This window comes from Gasterosteus aculeatus, chromosome 9 (assembly GCF_964276395.1).
Source record: "Gasterosteus aculeatus chromosome 9, fGasAcu3.hap1.1, whole genome shotgun sequence".
Lineage (NCBI taxonomy): Eukaryota > Metazoa > Chordata > Actinopteri > Perciformes > Gasterosteidae > Gasterosteus > Gasterosteus aculeatus.
This window is the reverse complement of record NC_135696.1, coordinates 16540604-16558964: the sequence shown is the minus strand read 5'-3', so window position 1 is coordinate 16558964 and position 18361 is coordinate 16540604. Positions and strand designations below refer to the sequence as shown.

General features: G+C 44.4%; 2 protein-coding genes across 2 annotated transcripts; one reads left to right on the top strand and one right to left on the bottom strand.

The window, feature by feature from the left end:
- Positions 1-123: 123 nt before the first annotated feature.
- On the bottom strand, positions 124-8508 carry smarca5 (SNF2 related chromatin remodeling ATPase 5). The gene is made up of 24 exons (XM_040186060.2): positions 7363-8508; positions 6057-6170; positions 5800-5966; positions 5607-5707; positions 5405-5505; positions 5115-5294; positions 4776-4931; positions 4555-4686; positions 4359-4427; positions 4135-4244; positions 3815-4041; positions 3494-3615; positions 3204-3356; positions 2957-3089; positions 2698-2846; positions 2490-2612; positions 2285-2392; positions 2044-2157; positions 1825-1947; positions 1578-1710; positions 1363-1481; positions 985-1197; positions 792-902; positions 124-601 (listed from the first exon to the last, which is right to left on the bottom strand). The coding sequence occupies exons 1-24, from the start codon at positions 7432-7434 to the stop codon at positions 536-538; spliced, it is 3096 nt and encodes a 1031-aa protein (XP_040041994.1). The 5' UTR covers positions 7435-8508; the 3' UTR covers positions 124-535.
- usp38 (ubiquitin specific peptidase 38) lies at positions 8470-17568 on the top strand. Its single transcript, XM_040186058.2, has 12 exons — positions 8470-8671; positions 9545-9605; positions 9695-10385; positions 11512-11647; positions 11744-11873; positions 12000-12101; positions 12467-12625; positions 12734-12927; positions 13051-13144; positions 13233-13339; positions 13665-14994; positions 15596-17568. Exons 3-12 carry the CDS (start codon positions 9704-9706, stop codon positions 15758-15760), a joined length of 3099 nt encoding a protein of 1032 aa, XP_040041992.1. The 5' UTR covers positions 8470-8671; positions 9545-9605; positions 9695-9703; the 3' UTR covers positions 15761-17568.
- Positions 17569-18361: the final 793 nt, after the last annotated feature.

Sequence of the window (18361 nt, the reverse complement as noted above, 5' to 3'; positions counted from 1 at the left end):
CAGTTAGCAGACTTCAATGGCATATTGATTTTGTGTCATTTCAGGAGTTTAGATGCATGTACACAACTGCCAAATATAAAATGTCCTTTTTTGGTATCAGTCTTATTTACCAGAGAAAAACAATAAAAAAAAAAAAAAGAGTTTATTTTTTATGTTCAAAAAGACATTTTCTACTTCACATAGGAAGATAAAAGAAACAAAGGTTTTCTTAAAAATGAAAAGGGTGCATATTGCCTCAAACAATGGAATGTGGTACAAACAACAGGCATAAATACTTTTTTTTTCCTCAATTAAGTACTTGTAGAAAGGGACTAGCAAACCAAAAACTAAACCGGCACGACTGCAGTGTTTAGGCAAGTGACAATGCAGGCTTGTGAAGAAAGCTCTTTCTAAAATCCTAACACGACGAGCTCAGTCCATCGTGGCTTCACGCGGTATATTATCACAGCCCGGCAAACAAACACCGACACGAGGACTAATGACACCGGAGCCGACTGTCGCCCTCGAACTCTGACACCGTCCGCAGTGGATTTAATCACAACTTGAGCTTTTTCCTGCGGCCACGACCGTCCGGGGTTCCCTCCGACTTCCGTTTCTGGGCCTGGACAGGACGAGAAAAGTGTGACATAAAAGTCAATGCCATCCAGACTAAAAAAGGGGGACGGAAACAGCACTTATTTGTATTCTCCTAGCATCTCAATACCAAAAGCTTTATGGAACGGCTGAACAGGCAGGCAAAGCGTTTGAGTGCTGCTCTGCTTCCTTTAATGTGCGATGGATTCCTAACTTACTGAAGCAGTCTTCGGGCCACGTTTCTTCTTCTCGGCCTTCTCCCGCTCCTCCAGCTCCATGTTCTCTCGCTCGATCAGGGTGATCAGGGTGTTGCATCGCCTCTGTAGCTCCTAAACACCAGCACCAAACATACGTTTTAAGCATCGTCTTCAAAAACATGAAACAGGACAAAACAGAGAAGCCAACATTTACCATGGCAGTCCTGGATTTGAGGAACCAGTCGAAGCGGAACTGAGGCGAGTTGCGGATGCACTGGCGCAGCTCGTCGTACACGCTCTCCTTGTCGAAGCCCAGCTTGTGTAACATGCAGATGAGGAAGCGGTCCTCCTCCTCTGTGTAGTTCTTCCCTTTGTTGGTGCCGTAGGAGATACGGAGCTGATGGAAGGGAGCCTTGTAGCGACCGATCTGGGCAAGAAGATGGGGGGGAGTGGCGGTAAATAAAAAAACAGGAAGGGCAGATAATGGGGCGAAGATCTAAATCTAAAATGCACCAGAGCAAGATTCTGAGGTCAAGTGAGACGTACGCTAGTTTGAACAATAAGAGTAGCCACGTGGCTGACAGTCCGCTACCTTTGAGTCCAGCGCTTTCTTGATGCTAATCCGTCTCTGGATCCGGGCCTCTCCTCTCTCTATCTGGGCCATGATCTTCTCGATATCCTGCAGCTCATTGCAGCGCTCCCAGAATACAGCTGAAGGAACAAACAGGAGCAAATTCACCATCTCTGCAAATTAATCTAAAAGGTTGCCTTAGAAATACACAAAGATGAAAACAAAGTTGTCATTACCAGAATATTCCATGACTTCCTCTGGCGTTTTACCCTCAACCTCTCTGGCAATGTTCTCAATATCATCTCTTCCCCACTTCTCGTTGGCTTTGATGAACTGGTTGAAGTCTCGTTTGTTCCAAATAGTAAATCCCTGCCATAAAGGTATAGTTGGTCAAAACACGCACACTAGATACAGACACAAAACATTAGGGCATGAGTCATATTAAAGCATGAAATGATAGCGTTTGGGGGGAATATTCAGTACCTGTTGCAGCAGGTTCTCCTTCTCCTCCAGTTCCTCCTCTGTGAGAGCCTCGGCCTCATCGATCTTCGTCTGCTCTTCTTTCTGGAGCTGGGCCGAATTTGGCACGTCAGGATTACGTGGGACCTAAAGAGACACAGCCACACACTGAATTAGAGACATTTCTACTCGATCCCAATGGGAACAAATAATCGAACTGTCATCGGAAAGACATCTCTTTACCTTGTACCCTATCGTTTTCCTGTAAAAGAGAATTTCCTTTTCCAGAAGCTCAAAAAGACGTGGTGGGAAGAACTGGAAGTCCTGGACATTTGGCTGCTTGGGGGGCCGAGGAGCCTGGGAAATGGAGTCAAACAAACAAATGTAATGCCTCAACCAAGATAACATGCAAGGGTTTAATTCCACATTTTGTTGCCTCAATGCCTCGTATCTGAAGTGTGTTTCTAGAGAGATTTGTCCCGACCTTTGGTGCTTTGGGCTCGCTGACTCGCAGCGCCTCTCTGAAGTAGGCGTCCACGGCGTAATTGGCCTTCCTTTCTCTCTTGGGTGGCTCGATCCAGTTGGTAATGACCTGAAGGATGAAGCAAGAGGAAGCAATGTAAAGACTCCAAAAAGATCATGTTGTTGACAATGAAGACTGACTACTGATGTTGTTAAGTGTTTTTAACCTTTTTCTTCTCTCTATAATCTTCTCCTTCAAATTTGTACACACTGCTGTTCTCCGTGTCCATGGTGAAGTTTCTCAGAGTGCTCTCCCCCAGAGAAGACAGCTTCTCCTTCATTTCCATAGTCTAGAAGAGGGAAATATCAAAAGTGTTCATTTTACGGCACGTTCAAAGCGACTTCGCTTTGTTCCTCTACGGAGTTCAGACGCACCTTCCTTTCCCCTCTCTCCAGGATTGCGTCGATGTCATCATCTGTGATCTCGCTCTCTTTGGAAGCAAACACGTGCGTGGCCCCGTGGCGGATGATGGACAGCATCTCGTCTTTACCCAGCTTGTTTGCGCTTGGGTCAACCAGTCTTCCTGTTAAACAAAAAGGAGTAAAATCTCTAATCTCCCATTGGCGAGGTCTGCGCTGTGCGAGTTTCTCAGAGATCCCGCTTTTACGAACAAGACTTGAAAGAGGGAGTTACCCTGCTGGATGACGATGGAGTCCAGGCGCAGCTTCATCTCGGCCCTCTCCACAATCCTCTCCTCCACCGTGTTTTCAGTGATGAAGCGGAAGACGCGCACCTGCTTCTGCTGACCGATCCTGTGCGCTCGGTCCTGAAATTAAAAACATAAAAGTGGTCATGTCTCCTGCATCATCCACTCTTATTTTTAGGGAACGGATAACCGGGTTCCTGTAACTGAACAAGGAATGTGCCGTTGAGCACTAACCATAGCCTGGAGGTCCACTTGGGGGTTCCAGTCGGAGTCGTACAGGATGACCACGTCTGCTGTAGCCAGGTTGATACCCAGTCCTCCAGCTCTGGTGCTCAACATGAAGATGAACTTGGTACTGTTGGGCTCATTGTATGCATTGATAGAGATCTGAAAACACACAAAGAGTCATGATAATCACCTGGATTCAAACACTTCTTACAGTGTGCTGTGAAAAGACGGGTGGCAATTGATTGGTTTAAATCGTCACATGTGACATATTCCTATGGAAGAGCCAAACACCACACCTGTCTTTCGTCGTGCGGCGTCTGGCCATCCAGGCGGCAGTAGTTGTAGTTCCTCCACATGCAGTAGTCCTCCAAGATGTCCAGCACTCTGGTCATCTGACTGAAGATGAGCACTCGAGAACCTGCAGAGGTAATATTTTATATAATAAATATATGATACATACTGAACTCGATTTAACTCCAGCTTGGATTGGAGTATTTTATAGTATTAGCACTTATTGACAAGTGGCGTATGTGTCGTTCTGTTGCATTTTAACATTCTGTAGCCTAAAGATAAAAACAGTTAATTGTCCCAAAGTGACGGCCTGACCATCTACGCACCCTGCTTCCTCATCTTGGGTAGCAGCTTGTCCAGCACCACCATCTTGCCACTGTTCACCACCAGGTGAAGGTCCGTCGTGTATGGAGGACCGGGCTCGGCTCCATCGAAGAGGTACGGGTGGTTGCAGCACTTCCGCAGCTGCATGAGAACGTTCAGTAGACGCATCTTGTCCATCTTACCCGCCGAGTTGAGAATGTCTATGTCCTTCATCAGGATCTTTGTGTACCTGGGGGTTAGCGACGCGACTTAATATTAGATGACAGCGTGCAACAATTTAGAAAGAACGAAAGAAGGACGACGTAAAGGGGGCAACTCTTACCACTCTCTCTGCATCTTACTCAGGCCCACATACATCTTGATCTCCTTTTTCGGCAGCAGAGTCTTCTCGACGTCGGCTTTTATACGACGAAGCAAGAAAGGGCGCAGAACCTATACAACAAAAAGAGGCGAGTCAAAAGGAGCGCTTTAACCCAAATGAGAGGAAAACATTCAACTTCACAGAGATTAGTTGGAAGTTGACAAGAGGGAGAATGCAATACTTACAGTGTGAAGACGTTCGACCAACTTGGTGTCGCCTAAGCAGTTGTTTGTGTCAAACCAGGAATCAAAGTCCTTTGGCGGGGGGGGGGGGGGGGGGGGGAATAAATCAATTAGTACCAGAATAAATTGCAGGTTTCCCCCCAAAATATTCGAACATGAAAGTCACTGTAGATCTCGTTCATTTTTGGGTTATTATTACCTCAGCTGAGTTAAAGACATCAGGTAGAAGGAAGTTCAGCAGAGCCCACAACTCGTGGAGGTTGTTTTGAAGGGGTGTTCCGGTCAGCAACAAACGATTGGTGGTCTTAAATTCTCGCACAATCTCCGATAGCTATAAAAAAAATAAAAAATTATTAGGAGGTATTTTAAAGGGGGCTCTGACATACGTAAATGTTCAGTTTGTGTCGGTGGCTGCCTAACCTTTGATTTCTCATTCTTGATCCTGTGAGCTTCGTCAATGACCAGGTACCGCCAGTTGAACTTCTTGAACACGGCCTTCTCTATGATCAGTACCTCGTAGGAGGTGACACACACGTCCCATTCTCCAGGCAGCAGCACGTCTCTGATCATGGCATTCTAAAATTGATGCAAAATCTAAACCAGATGGCTGTGGACAGACTATATAGTATACAGACTTCATACTGAATATTTTATAATATACTCACTATATTGCCATTGCATAACGAGCACATTAAAATCAAACCAATCGGAAGCTAGATTGAGCTTTTCAGACATCGATAGTATTCTGACTCCGCCTACCCTCTCTTCTCTGTCTCCAATCAGGCAGACGGCACGGAGTGAAGGCACCCATCTCTTGAACTCATTCATCCAGTTGTAGAGGGTGGACTTGGGCACCAGCACCATGTGGGGACCAGGGATGTTCCTGTAGTGCTTCATATAACCCAGCAGGGAAATGGTCTGCAGAGTCTTCCCCAAACCCTAAGAAGCAGCAGCAGCAGCAGCAGCAGAGCGCGCAGGTTAAACATAGATATTCATCACTCCATTTGAAGTGTCGAGGTGAACAGTTTGGACTGTGAGAAAGTACTGACCATCTCATCAGCAAGGATGCCGTTGATGCCGTTCTCATACAATGAGATGAGCCAGTTCAGTCCACGGACCTGATAGTCTCGCATTTTTCCAGATTTGACATCTAAACGAGACAATAAAATGTGTCATCAATACTTCTATATAGAAGATACATTTGCAACGCTCCTCACTTTAAACCAAATATTAATTCAGGCATTGGCTTACAGGACGGGGAGTTATCGAAGCGAGTGCAAACGTTAGTGGTCTTGGTGCTCTCGCTCAGAAGCTCTTCATCCTCCTCTTGTTCTGTGCGCCGATGCCGGTTGCTGTTAAAGCACAGAAAATAAGCAATGACTCATGGATCGCAATGGGAGTGACCTGCCTCAAGTGAAACAAATACGTGCGCACGCGTACTCACTCTCCGACAGACAGCAGGTTCTGCTTCTCATCGTTCTTGACCCGAGGGCGTCCCGGCTTCATCTTCAAAGGGGAGGTGGGGGTCTTCTGTGCCGCCGGTTGGATGAAATGCGCAAACAGCTCCGTTTGCTTCAACAGGTACTCAAATCTGTTGGTCCGGTCAGTAAGCTGGATACACAGGAAGACATTCTTGTTAACATATCCAACAACAGTGGTGAGCCGGGTAGTAAAGAGGTAAACAGTAAAAAGGTTCCTTACCACTTTCTCCTCATAACCCGGAGCAAAATCCTTTGTGGACGACGAAGCATCTTGTCCATCGGCCCCTGCTTCCGAAGAGGACTCCTTTCCAGTCTCTGAAGAATCGGACTTCTCCTGAGAAGGAAAACGGTAAACATTCTGGTTTACTGGAAATCCTCCAAACAACAACAACAGACAGAAACAGATAAGACAAACTGTACACCACTCCTTCCCCTGTGGTCTGTGAAGAAGGACTACTTCAAGGTCTTTGGTTCTCGCTGTTTTTGCCATTGCTCAGAGGGTCCGAGCCTGGACTGAGGGTCTCGCACAAATAGCTCAACCTGGTGAACTGTGCGGCCTTTCAATGAGGCACATTTCAGTTCACTTTCGGTGCTGCGAAACACCCCTATTTGCCAAGACGAGATCCTTTTACCAATCAAATTTTGAAGAGCAACTTTTTGTGTCTAATGTATTATGGTTCCTTATTTGTCCAAACATTTCTCCCAATAGATACTGCGTATACTATTACTGCTAAACATCCCCATGCTCGAAAACACTTATTGTAAGTCGCTTTGGATAAAAGCGTCAGCTAAATGAATGTAAATATAAGGTTTAGCGCCCCTGGCTGTTATTTATAGTGTATTTAAGCATGATAGGTGTTCATAATGTACTGTGGAACTCAACGTATTTAAACAATGCGTCAGCTCCAGTACTCTTGATTGCTGAGAGACGCAGTTTACTTGTGCATGGTTAACACGGTTTGTGACTAGACTTCCATCAACACAGCTGAGCGGAAGGCAGCGTGCGGGCTTACAGCATCCCATCGGTTACAAAAGGCTTTGCTGTCCTGCTGAAAACAAAGACGCGGTCAGAACAGCCGAGCGGGAGGCTGCTCGTTCTCGATCAACTTAAAAAAAAAAAAGCAGCTCGCTGTGTGAATCTGAACTGGGAGTAAATCTTAACGTCATAATCGACGGGTTGCTAGCGGGGCTGTGCTAGTAGCGAGAGCGTTTTTGTGAACCCGTCTGGCCTTGTTGCTGCTCGGCTGCTGTAACGTTAGCTTCACGTCCCGGGTGAATGGGACCGAGCTGTTGTTGTCGCGAGCTAACCGCAGCGGCGCGCGGCTAGCAAAGGCCAGTTAGCTTTAGCTCAAGCAGTCGGCGGTACGGTTGACTAACGAGTCAAAGTCATAACAGCCTTATTTGAATAACAAACGGGCAAAGACACGCTTTGGTTTCAGAGCTGTGGTGCCTTGATTGTGAAAGAACTTGCGCTTTGCTGAGAGAAGACAATAACGTGATCGTTGCCCGTTCTAAAATCATCTTACCTCCGCTCCTACGGCTTCTTCAACTTCAGGCTGCTCTTCCCGCTGCTCGACGCAGCTTAGGATTTCAGACATATTGGTCGAATTTCCACTTCGATTATGGAGTATCCTATTTTGTGCCTTAAACGAGACGTTGACAATTCCGCTAACTTCTTCGCCGTTAGAGAGAACTATTCTGTTGTTTATATGAAAGACGCACCGGTTGGTCGCAGCGCCAGCACGTTCCCGCTAGCAAGATTTTAGTCTGGCACCCGCGTTCACGCAGCGCTCGCGGCTTCTGCGCTATCGCGAGATTTGGTTTTGATTCAATTTTATTTCCGGAAACATAAACAAAACATAAACACCAACAAAACTAAATACACCAAAGTATATATATATATATATATATATATATTGTGGAAATGTTTGAAAAAAAAACAATACAGTGTCACTCTGTGCTGTGTTGCATTTAGTGGCAGTTGTCTTTTGTTTTGGCTCAGATGATTTCTCGTCCTGTGTTTTTCCGTTTACCGTTTGCTTAACAGTGAAACATATTAGTGAAATATATATAATACATCAAAAATAAATGTATTATCCTCGATTCACACTCAATGGGGGGACTCAATTTTTGTACCTTCATGAAAACATCAAACTAATTGTTTTGAAGCAGGATCTTATGTGCTTGACTACATAAATACTTTTTCAAATACAGGCCTACTTACTCACTTACCGTACATTTGTCCTATTTTCGAGTTCTAAATAATGTCTCATACTGTTGTACTGTGTTTATTGCTATGTATTAATTACCAAGGCCACATCCTCGTAGTTGCCAATAAACCCTTTCTAAATTGTGACTGTTAGGCTTTTAAGAAAAAGGCCGTAATGATGTTAGCTTACATGGAAGATAACAACAATAAATGTTGCAGCATTCATTTAAAATGCAAGTAATTTTTTTCCACTTCATCCAAGTTCGTCTTTCAAAGTGGAGGTGGCTGTTTGACGGCAGCATGTCAACTGTTCAATGGGGTTACATATCATATAATAATATAATATCACAAGAAATGTGCAAATCATGTTTACGGGGAACCACTTTGTGATTGTTGCTATCAAAATTCACCGACTTTTTTACAGGCAGTGTTAAGACAAAAATGACTTCACACAGGGGTCCTGCTAACGTCTCTGTCCACGGGAATGACGTCGATGGAAGGGTAATCAGCTGATTCTAAGCGATCAAATGAAGCAAAATAATATAGTTTCATCAGTCAAGAGTCGGTTAACAGCCACCGACAACTGAAGATATTTGGTTCGGACATTGTTGACATGCTTTATCTGGGTAAGCGTAGATGGTTACGATTCTGTATCGCGAAAATACACGACCGTATTTATGCTAAGTCAGAGGAACCTAACGTTACCCAGCGAACGTGTAGGCCTGTTGGGTTGCTTTGTTCGTTTTTCTGTGTTGTTGTCGAAGGATTTTAGAAAATAACTGTTGCGTACGAGCGGCAGAACGAACCCTAGTAGTTTACCTGTAACTATCAGAGCCGCATTTGAGCTGCCGGGCGCCAAGAAACGACCGTTGTCGTTACAGCTAGCGTTAGCAAGCTAGCCGCCTGTAGCCGCAGGAGGAGCACCAACAGCCCGCTGTCGCTGCGCTCCCGACGCGGCGAGAAAACACCAGATGTGAAGTTATTTTATGTTGCTTCAACGTTTAATGGCTTCTGTGTTACGTCGGGTAGCTAAAGGCTTATGTAATGCGAACGTAACAAAATAAAGGTAAAATACAGAAAAAAATATGATCAATAATTTGGATATTGATTACATAGAAATGACTAATATTTATATATTTTTTTCCTTTTCAAAGTTGTTGTAATTAGATGTCAAAACAAAAGAAATCTACAACAAGCTCTAAGATCATTTGATTGTCAAATGTAAAGTGTACAAGCATCCCAGTAAAGTGTACAAGCTCTTGTTTCAGTTGCGACATACAGCCTGTGCCCTCAATGAATGCGGGCATGCGTGGACTAGACCGCTAGAAAGGACCCCATGCGTTTATTGCCTTTTTGTCACAACAGACATAATAATACCAATCCATAATCGCTGTAAGTTAGCCTCCATTCACAACACCAGGACTCTCAAACTGAAGCAGCCAGACGGAACTCAGCCATTGTTCATTTTTGTTTTTTTCTACATCTGTCCTTTTATGCAGGGTCATATGAAAATATTCCCTGTGAAAGAAAGCCCATCTTGGATTGGACAGGACTCTTCTGGTATGTAAAGTCAGAAGAACAATAGTCCTTAAACTGCGATATTACATTTGTATGCGTCACCTAATTATTTCCTCATTTGCCTTCTGCAGATTGTCACCATGGACAAGATTTTGGAGGGCCTTGTGAGCTCGGATCACTCTGTTCCGGTGAAGCGGGCCATTGTGAAGAAGGTAGTGGAAGCAGCGGAGAAAGAAGTGACGGAGGAGCAGTGTCAGGCATTGTTTACCCTTACCACCCGCCTCATCTTGCTTGGTGAAGATGCGTTTCAGAAGCAGATCGGCTTCCAGGTTTTGGAAGCCTACGCCCGTTACCACCGGCCAGATTTCGAGCGCTTCTTCAGTAAAGACTTTGTCCTTGGCCTCCTCCAGCAGGGCTACGGCCAGCTGGACCGCAAAGACCCGGCCACAATAGACTACATTCACTGCTGCCTGCGGCTGCTCATCAGCTGCCCCTCTGTGCTTGAGATCTTCAGCGTGATTCAGGTGGAGGTTTTAAGGATGGTGTGTGAACGCCCAGAGCCAGCTCTTTGTGCCCACCTGAGCACCGTGCTGTCAGACTTTGTGCAGTGCATCCCAAGGGACAAGTCGGGTGTTTTGTTCTGTCAGCAGCTAGTGAGGACCATCAGCTACTTCCACTGCTTTGCCAGCCAAGAACGGGAGCTGAGAGAGTATGTAGGTCAGGTGACGAAGGTCAGCACACTGCTGCAGAACATCTGGAAGGCTGATCCAGCTACACTGCTTCCCTCACTGCAGGAAGTGTTCTCAATTATCTCTTCCACAGGTAAGACTTCTTCTGTCCATCCTCTTTCTTCCTTCCAAAATCTTTTTATAATACAAAAACAACAAACTGTTGTCTGGAGAGTAGGTTTAGGAACACTTGGAAGTAGGTACAGATGTTCTTTAGAAGCTTACACTAAGAATACATGTGGATTTATTAATATATTTTTACATGTCTGTATACCAATAATGATAAAAATAGTACTTTCAGCCATTTACAGCATGGCACCATGATGTGGAACTCTGCCTTAATACATCTTGGCAGTAATACCGGAGTTGTTCTTTTTAGGGGCTCTGCCAAAAGCCGGCTTTGGTCCTGTGTCTTTATTCCCCCCTTTGAATAGGTTGGCTGGTCTTTATACATTCAGTATTATTGGCACTGATTTATTTTCATTGTTCAAGGTAGTGGCCTCACTTTACACACAACATTGCTTGGAGCAATGTTTAGAGCAAAGAGCCTTCTAATCTGCAAGGTGTGCATTTTTGTCAAGGGCAAATATTGAAGCTTTAGCTCTGACTGTGTCGTTGAGTTCAGAATACTAATGTAGGGAGCAGCACGAAATAACAGACAGCAGTTTCATTTATATAGACACACTGACTGCATCCTTCAGCGAGCGATGCAGATGATGCTCCTTGGGGTCAAAAGGTCAAGGCCTTGTTTTCTTTTTTTCCGGTGAGCTGTGCTTCAGAAAAGGCAGCTTTGAAAATCCCGTCCCAGCAGCAAGGCACCATTCCTCTTATCAGATATTACACAGAGACTATTACACAGAATATTTCCAGAAATTATCAAAGCGAAGCTGTGATTCAAGATATATTTCTCTATCTCGTATCCAATGGGAAGACAAATTGGATATTTATAAGGAGCTAAAACCGGGACCAAACGTCACATTAGCTGGACAAAACATCAATTTATCTTTAAAACAAGGCCGGAGTTTGTGGTGTTGTTTCACTGCATTATATCTAAAGGCACTATGGTACATTTTGGTCTTTAATGATGACAAGTGTAAGATTACACTGGAAAGGCACATTCCATTCTTACAGAATCATCACCACCACTACTACTCTCGACTGATTTGAAAAAAGAAAGGATGATGATGTGTCGTCATTCTACTGTGATTGATTTTTTGCAGACCCCTCCTTCGACCCCTCCATCGCTCTGGCCAGCCTGGTGCAGCACATCCCCGTCCAGATGATCACCGTGCTCATCAAGAGTCTCACCACGGACCACAATGTCAAAGATGCGAGCATGACTAAAGCACTCTGCAGGTTACCTCTCACATCTAATCATCAAAGGTCAATGTTGCCATAACTTAACTGCATGTTTGTGCATTATTTTCACTCTGTATACGTCTTTCTGTCTAGGATGATTGACTGGCTTTCTTGGCCTCTGGCCCAACATGTTGATACCTGGGTCATTGCTCTGCTGAAGGGACTGGCTGCAGTTCAGAAGTTCACTATCCTCATAGACGTCACTCTGCTTAAAATTGAACTGGTTTGTACTGGGAACGCAGTAATAATTAAACTGGATTGCATCACTTTTTTTTCTCATTACATTTATTTCCCCAGTTGTTGTATGAAGGTATTAATGAGGTAAATAACAATTTGTTTTCACCCACAGGTATTCAGTCGTCTGTGGTACCCCATTGTGCGGCAGGGGGCGCTGTCTGTGCTCTCCCACATGCTGCTGAGCTTCCAGCACTCTCCCGAAGCCTTCCATCTGGTACGGTATCTCCTTCCTCCTCACAGCCCATTTCCCTCTCATCCGGCCACTTCATTGGTTTTCTCATTTTCTTCTCTTCTGGCTTAAATCCCTTCAAAGCTGAGACGGCTTATTTTCCCAGAACGTAAGGGTCGGCTGCGCCCTCCCACTAACGACGTGTGAAGCACTCCAGTGTCAACATTTTTTTTAGTATTAAAAATGTATAATTTAAAATAGAGATTATTTGAACCCTCTGCAGGGTTCCTGAGGTGCAACTAGCCTCTGGCTGGCCGTGCTGCACATTTCTATGGTTTATATTCGCAGTATCTTCCGTATCCACGGGGTTCTCAACGTTCTTCTCTTTTCTCCATACGTCACCGTCCCAGGTCGTTCCACACGTGGTCCATCTCGTCCAGTCTTTGAGGACAGACGGTCTCCACAGCAGCAAAGCATTCTTGCTGCAGTTCACTGAGCTCATTCACTGCATGATGTACCAGTACTCCGGCTTCCCCGACCTCTATGACCACATACTCGAGGCCATCAAGGTAAGCAAACGCACTGTATATATCCTTGTGCACTCAACTTTGAAGGGGGTTTCCCACATTGCGTAAATAAAATGTGCTCCGTCTAATCATTTAAACGTCACTTCCCAGGATCTTCCAAAACCAGGAGAGGAGAAGATCAAGCTGGTGTTGAATCAAAGTGCCTGGACGTCCCAATCCAACTCCTTCGCTTCAGGTCCTCTGAGGCTGGTTGGAAAGTCTGAGACTGGCAAGACTGGCCTGGTCAACCTGGGGAACACTTGCTTCCTGAACAGCATCATCCAGACTCTCTTCATGGCCACAGAGTGAGTGGTGAATGCAAAAAGACATGCACACTTGTTGCAGTTTTATAGCTATATACTGAAACCTAATGACTAAATTATGGCCAGTTCGAGTGTAGTTACCCTCTTTAATTTTTTTTTATACAGTTTTCGGCGGCATGTTTTATCGTTGCATCTAAATGGCTCCAACCCGCTAATGAAAAAGCTCCAGCTGCTCTTTGCTTTCCTCGCACACACTCAGGTCAGTGCTGTCTTGTGTAATATATTAAAAGACAACAAGCAACAGTTGATGACGCGACATCTCTGCGTTGCACGTGTGTCCCCTGCAGAGGGCAGCATATGCCCCCAAAAACTTCTTGGAGGCGTCTCGGCCTCCCTGGTTCAATGTCGGCTCTCAGCAGGACTGTTCGGAGTACCTCCGGTTCCTTCTCGACAGGTACGGTCACAGTCAGAATTGGATCGTGTTAATTAGAAATACAAAATCACATTCATTTAATGTTTTCTCAAATGTATGACATTATGCAATCTTAGCACAACATTTTGGTTGTCACTAAATAAAAGGGATTTTGCTATTAAGAAAGCATTAAGAATTCTGAGTGTGCACGACTGTGGTTTTCTGATACAAACCGCACTGTGACTAAGGGGTTTCTGTTAGGAAGGACTAGATCTATTACTCTATTCAAGCAGTGCGGAAAATAAAAATCAATATTGCAGATGTGCATTTTCTTTCCTCTAATGTTGAGATGTCCCCTGATCTCAAGGTTACACGAAGAAGAGAAAACCCTTCAAGTCCTGGAATCGGTTAAGCCAAAGGTTGCTCCCCCTGTTAACACAAGCAGCAAAGACCCACAAGCTCAGAATCCTCCGGACAACTGCGAGGATTCATCTTTGTCTCCTGACGAAATGAAACCTGAGAATGACGGGAGGACTTTGATAGAAAGGACGTTCGGCGGGAAGCTGATCACAGGTATCCGCTGCATGCAGTGCAACTGCATCTCTGAGAAAGAGGAGCCTTTTACAGACCTCTCCTTGGCCTTCTGTCCCTCTGCCTCTCAGGGCAGCCCTCAGCCTGAGGGGCCCTCTGAGGAGCCCAAGGTCCTCTGTCAGGGATCCGTCAATGGCGGCAGTGAAACTCCCGAGGCGGCCTCGGCCAAAGCACCAGCAAGCAATGTCCAGTTTGTGCCGGTGACGAATGAGCCTGCTTTGTCCGTGCCAGACTTGGTGAACTACTTCCTGGCTCCCGAGATCCTGGACGAGGAGAATGCCTATTTCTGTGAGAAGTGTAGCTCCCTCCAGCGGGCGGAGAGGACCATGAAAGTGGTGTCGGCACCAGAGTACTTGATCCTCACCCTGCTGCGCTTTTCATACGACGCCAAATGCCATGTAAGGAGGAAGATATTGGACAACGTCACCATCCCGCCGCTCATGAGACTTCCCGTACACGCCCCTCTAATGCCTACACAATGTTCCTCTTGTACCTCTTCTCCTCTGCAAGTGGATTCTCCGGAGAGCAGTGAGAATCTGGCCAAGAAGCTCAAACCGTCGCAAAAGGACGAGGAGGAAGAGGAGAAGGAGGGAGCAGTCGGCGCCGAGCAGATACATAAAGGGGGCGAGATGTCGGTCCAGTCAGTGCCGTATGTCCTCAGCTCCGTGGTGATGCATTCTGGGATGTCGTCGGAGAGCGGCCACTACTACTCTTATGGTCACAACATTAATGGAGCAGACGGCGCACAGCATCCAGCCAACCACTTTGCCCTCAGGGAGGATTTGGAGAACGGCCACCCTGACGGTGGCCTCTCCACCTGCTCGGCTCTCTCGATTCCACCTGAGCGAGGAGTCGCGCTACCCAACAGTGGCCAGGAGGCCAGGGATTGGCTGCTGTTCAACGATAGCAGGGTGACATTCACGTCCTTCCAGTCCGTGCAGAACATTACAAATCGCTTCCCCAAGGACACGGCGTATGTGCTGATGTACAGGAAGCAGAACGTGAACGGGGGACTGATGGCGAACGGTATGCGGTTGAGTGTTGAGCCTCCCCTGCAGAAAGAACTTCTGGATGCTATAATCAAGGACAACAAGCTCTATTTACAGGTATGTGGGGGTGAATTAGAAAAAAAAGACTTTTCCCTGACACAGGCATTGTTTTTCCAGTTTGAAAAATGACTCCTTGTAAATTAGACCACTAAATGATGGCCAAGTGTGAAGTCAGCAAGAATTTAACCTGTTGCAGGTTTGTTGAATGTTTTGGGTAAAACCACTGCTTATTTTTCATGTTTTGCGACGTGTGATGCATAACATCACCACAAACACCATTATGAGAGGTCTAAAAGATCCTCTCCGGTGGAGAGATGCCGAGTGAAAGACGACTATACTTTTACAGGAGATGGAGACGCGTATCGCTTTTTCTTCCTTTTTGTGTGTGAGTGTGTGTGAACTTGAAGCAAAATCTGAACTGTCCTATAAGACACAAGGTGTAATTTCACGAGTCATTGAACTGTAGTGTGTAAAGATGACTTTCTAGTGCGCTTGTTTAAGTGAGTGAAGTAAATCCCCTCCAGATGAGGGTGAAGTAATAATGTTAAGTGACACCGACCAATTGTACTACATCGATGCTAAATAAACTCGTGGGCATACCTGCTACGTTTCCGTCCTGATCTAACGCGCTCTCCTCTGTCCTCCACGATGTCCATAGGAACAGGAGCTCAATGCTCGGACCCAGGCTCTGCAGGCACCGTCGTCCTCCTGCTCATTCAGGCCCAACGGTTCAGATGACAATAACCCACCAGGGAGCTGCGGTCCATCTGGTGGAGGGGGCGGGGGAGGGGGATTCAATACCATTAGTAGGCTGGTCTTCTGAGGGAAAATGTGCTGGAGGAAACCTGACGAATGGCGCTAAGAGAGTCGAGAACTGGTCTTTCTATAGATGTGGATATAACCTTGTGAAAAGGTCACTGAAATTGTCTAACAAAACACACACACACACACACACGTCAGCGCTCATTCTGATACCACAGTTGATTTTGTTCTTTCTAAAAAGAAAAATCAATAAAACTCTTTTTTTGTGTGATCTCAACCTCATTATCTTTGATCAACCATCCAAGTTTCAAAACTTGAGTTAGACAATATTCATTGGTGCAAATGGATTCTTCTCCCTTAGTTGAAATAATAAAGGAATAACAATGCTGATACTGGATTGCATACATTATAAATGTGTGATGCTGGTTGAGTTTATAACACGCTTGTGTTATCTGACTATAATATAATTTATATCACTTCTCTCTCACACACGCAAATGCATATTGTGCAATGCACAGTAGAGAGGAAAGCATTCAGCTGTAAGATAACCAGACTTTTTCTTGATTTCTCATAGTTCTGAATATACAGCTCACAAACTGTATTTTTCTGATTTGCATGCAGCTTCTCTTTGCAAGCTGTTTTCATTTTTCATTTTCATGATCTTCTCTTTTGATGTGTGCTTTGCTGTGTTTTACAGGTTTCATATCCCATGCAATAAATGTACATATGACTTGAATCACGAAAGTGAAAACTATGTGTTCAAATGTGAATACTACATTTGGGTCATCGATGCCCCACATTTTCAACATGAATACCTAATGCTGACTGATAAGTTGTGTTGAAACATATTTGAAAATAGTCAACGGTTGTACAGCATATTTTAATGTATTCCTCTGAGTTGATCATTCAGGGAGACTTTGGTGTTCCAGCTGATTTGATGTGCCTTTTTTGCTATATTTAATGAAGATTTCTGAAGAGGACTTTGTCAGGATTCACGTACTTCAGCTGTACTGTGCTAATATTTAAAAAAAACAACCGGAATTTGTTGTATTGTCTTACTTAACCAGGCAGATTATTTAAAGTAAAGAGGTGGGCCGATGTTGGGGACTTCACTATAAATCTAATTGCTATCATATAACATAAAATTAGGAAGGACAATTATTAAATACTCAATTGAACTGCAAGATAACATTTCAGATGGTTGATGGAAACCTTGTATTTATCTAATTAATACTGGAAAACATCCAAATTGTGAGTGTCTTATGCTCAAGCGTAGCTCAATGTCTGCATGACCTGTTTGTTTCCACTGCATGTAATATATTTCCCACAAGAAGCCATCTAAATCTTGCCTTTGGTTGGTTTATGGGAAAGTCATCCACTCTTTGTCGTTTGTATTCTTTCCTGCAGTATATACAGACATTTTTAAAACTAGGGCTGGACGTCTTCTACATCTTAAGTGTGACAAGAAAGATTTGCAAATAGCAGTTTCTTTTTTTATTGAATTGATGCGTCAAAATGAAAATGGTTGACTGTTAAATTCTGAGTGTTTTTTTGGTACTACTCACGTCAACAATCCCACTCTAAAGCCTGCAGCTTTTTATTATTTGGTCTTCTCTGTTGATAAGTATCCCCTTTTGCTTTGACAGCAAAATGTTTTCTGCATAAATGGAAGTGGGTAAAAAAGCTGTGTCTGAAAAAGGAACTGGGAACCAACATGCAATCACTTATTATTCCCATTGGCACAAACAACCAACAGCAACAGGGTGCCATTTATTACTAATTAGCTATTGATATGGGAAATAAATTGTAGAGGCAAAAAACCTTTCAACGGTAATTTGGAAAAATAAATGAATGATTTTCAACTAACAACCAAAGTGTGACACTTTTCACTTCACATTTGTTGAAAAGAACCTATTGTTCCCTTATTTAGATATACATTGTAAAGCGTCTTTGGGTACCAAGAAAAGCGCTATATAAAACGAAAGTATCATTATTGTATCATACATCTTCTGTTTAATTCAGTGTAATATTAAGATGTTCTCATATTGACTGATGTAATATGTTGTAGTTCTATACATTACACATGTGTATACGTACACATATTCATTTGGCGTGCACTGACAGTAAGCCTGGTCTGTTCCTCTGCCTTCATTACAGATGAGTTATGCATTGCACACAATAACTGAAGATGTATGCAGCCGTAACGTGCAGCACCAAGAGACAATAATGAAGACAACTTCACAGACACAAATCCACAGCCTCTTAGAAAAGCATTTTAACGAAGCACGATGCATCCAGAACACTGCGCACGAGCTAATGAATGTGGTAAAACGGAGCCGTTTGAGCTAAATATATGCTGGCTACCCTGACTGGGAACGTAGTATTGTGTCTACATCCTTTAATTGCTCCCTATTTCTTCATCAGTACCACGGCTGTTGAAAAGGTAATGCACAATGACAAGGCCATCGATCATAGAACAACAACAAACATCCTTTGGGGGGGAGGGTTTACCATTACAATGGCATTCCAATAGATTCCTCGGATACCACCGTGGGTCTACAGGGACCACGTCTTTGCTAGTGATTTACACTATTGTTGATGCCATGTGGTATATTGACCAGATGTGGTAAATCAGATCAAGATTACACTTGTAGAGCATAAC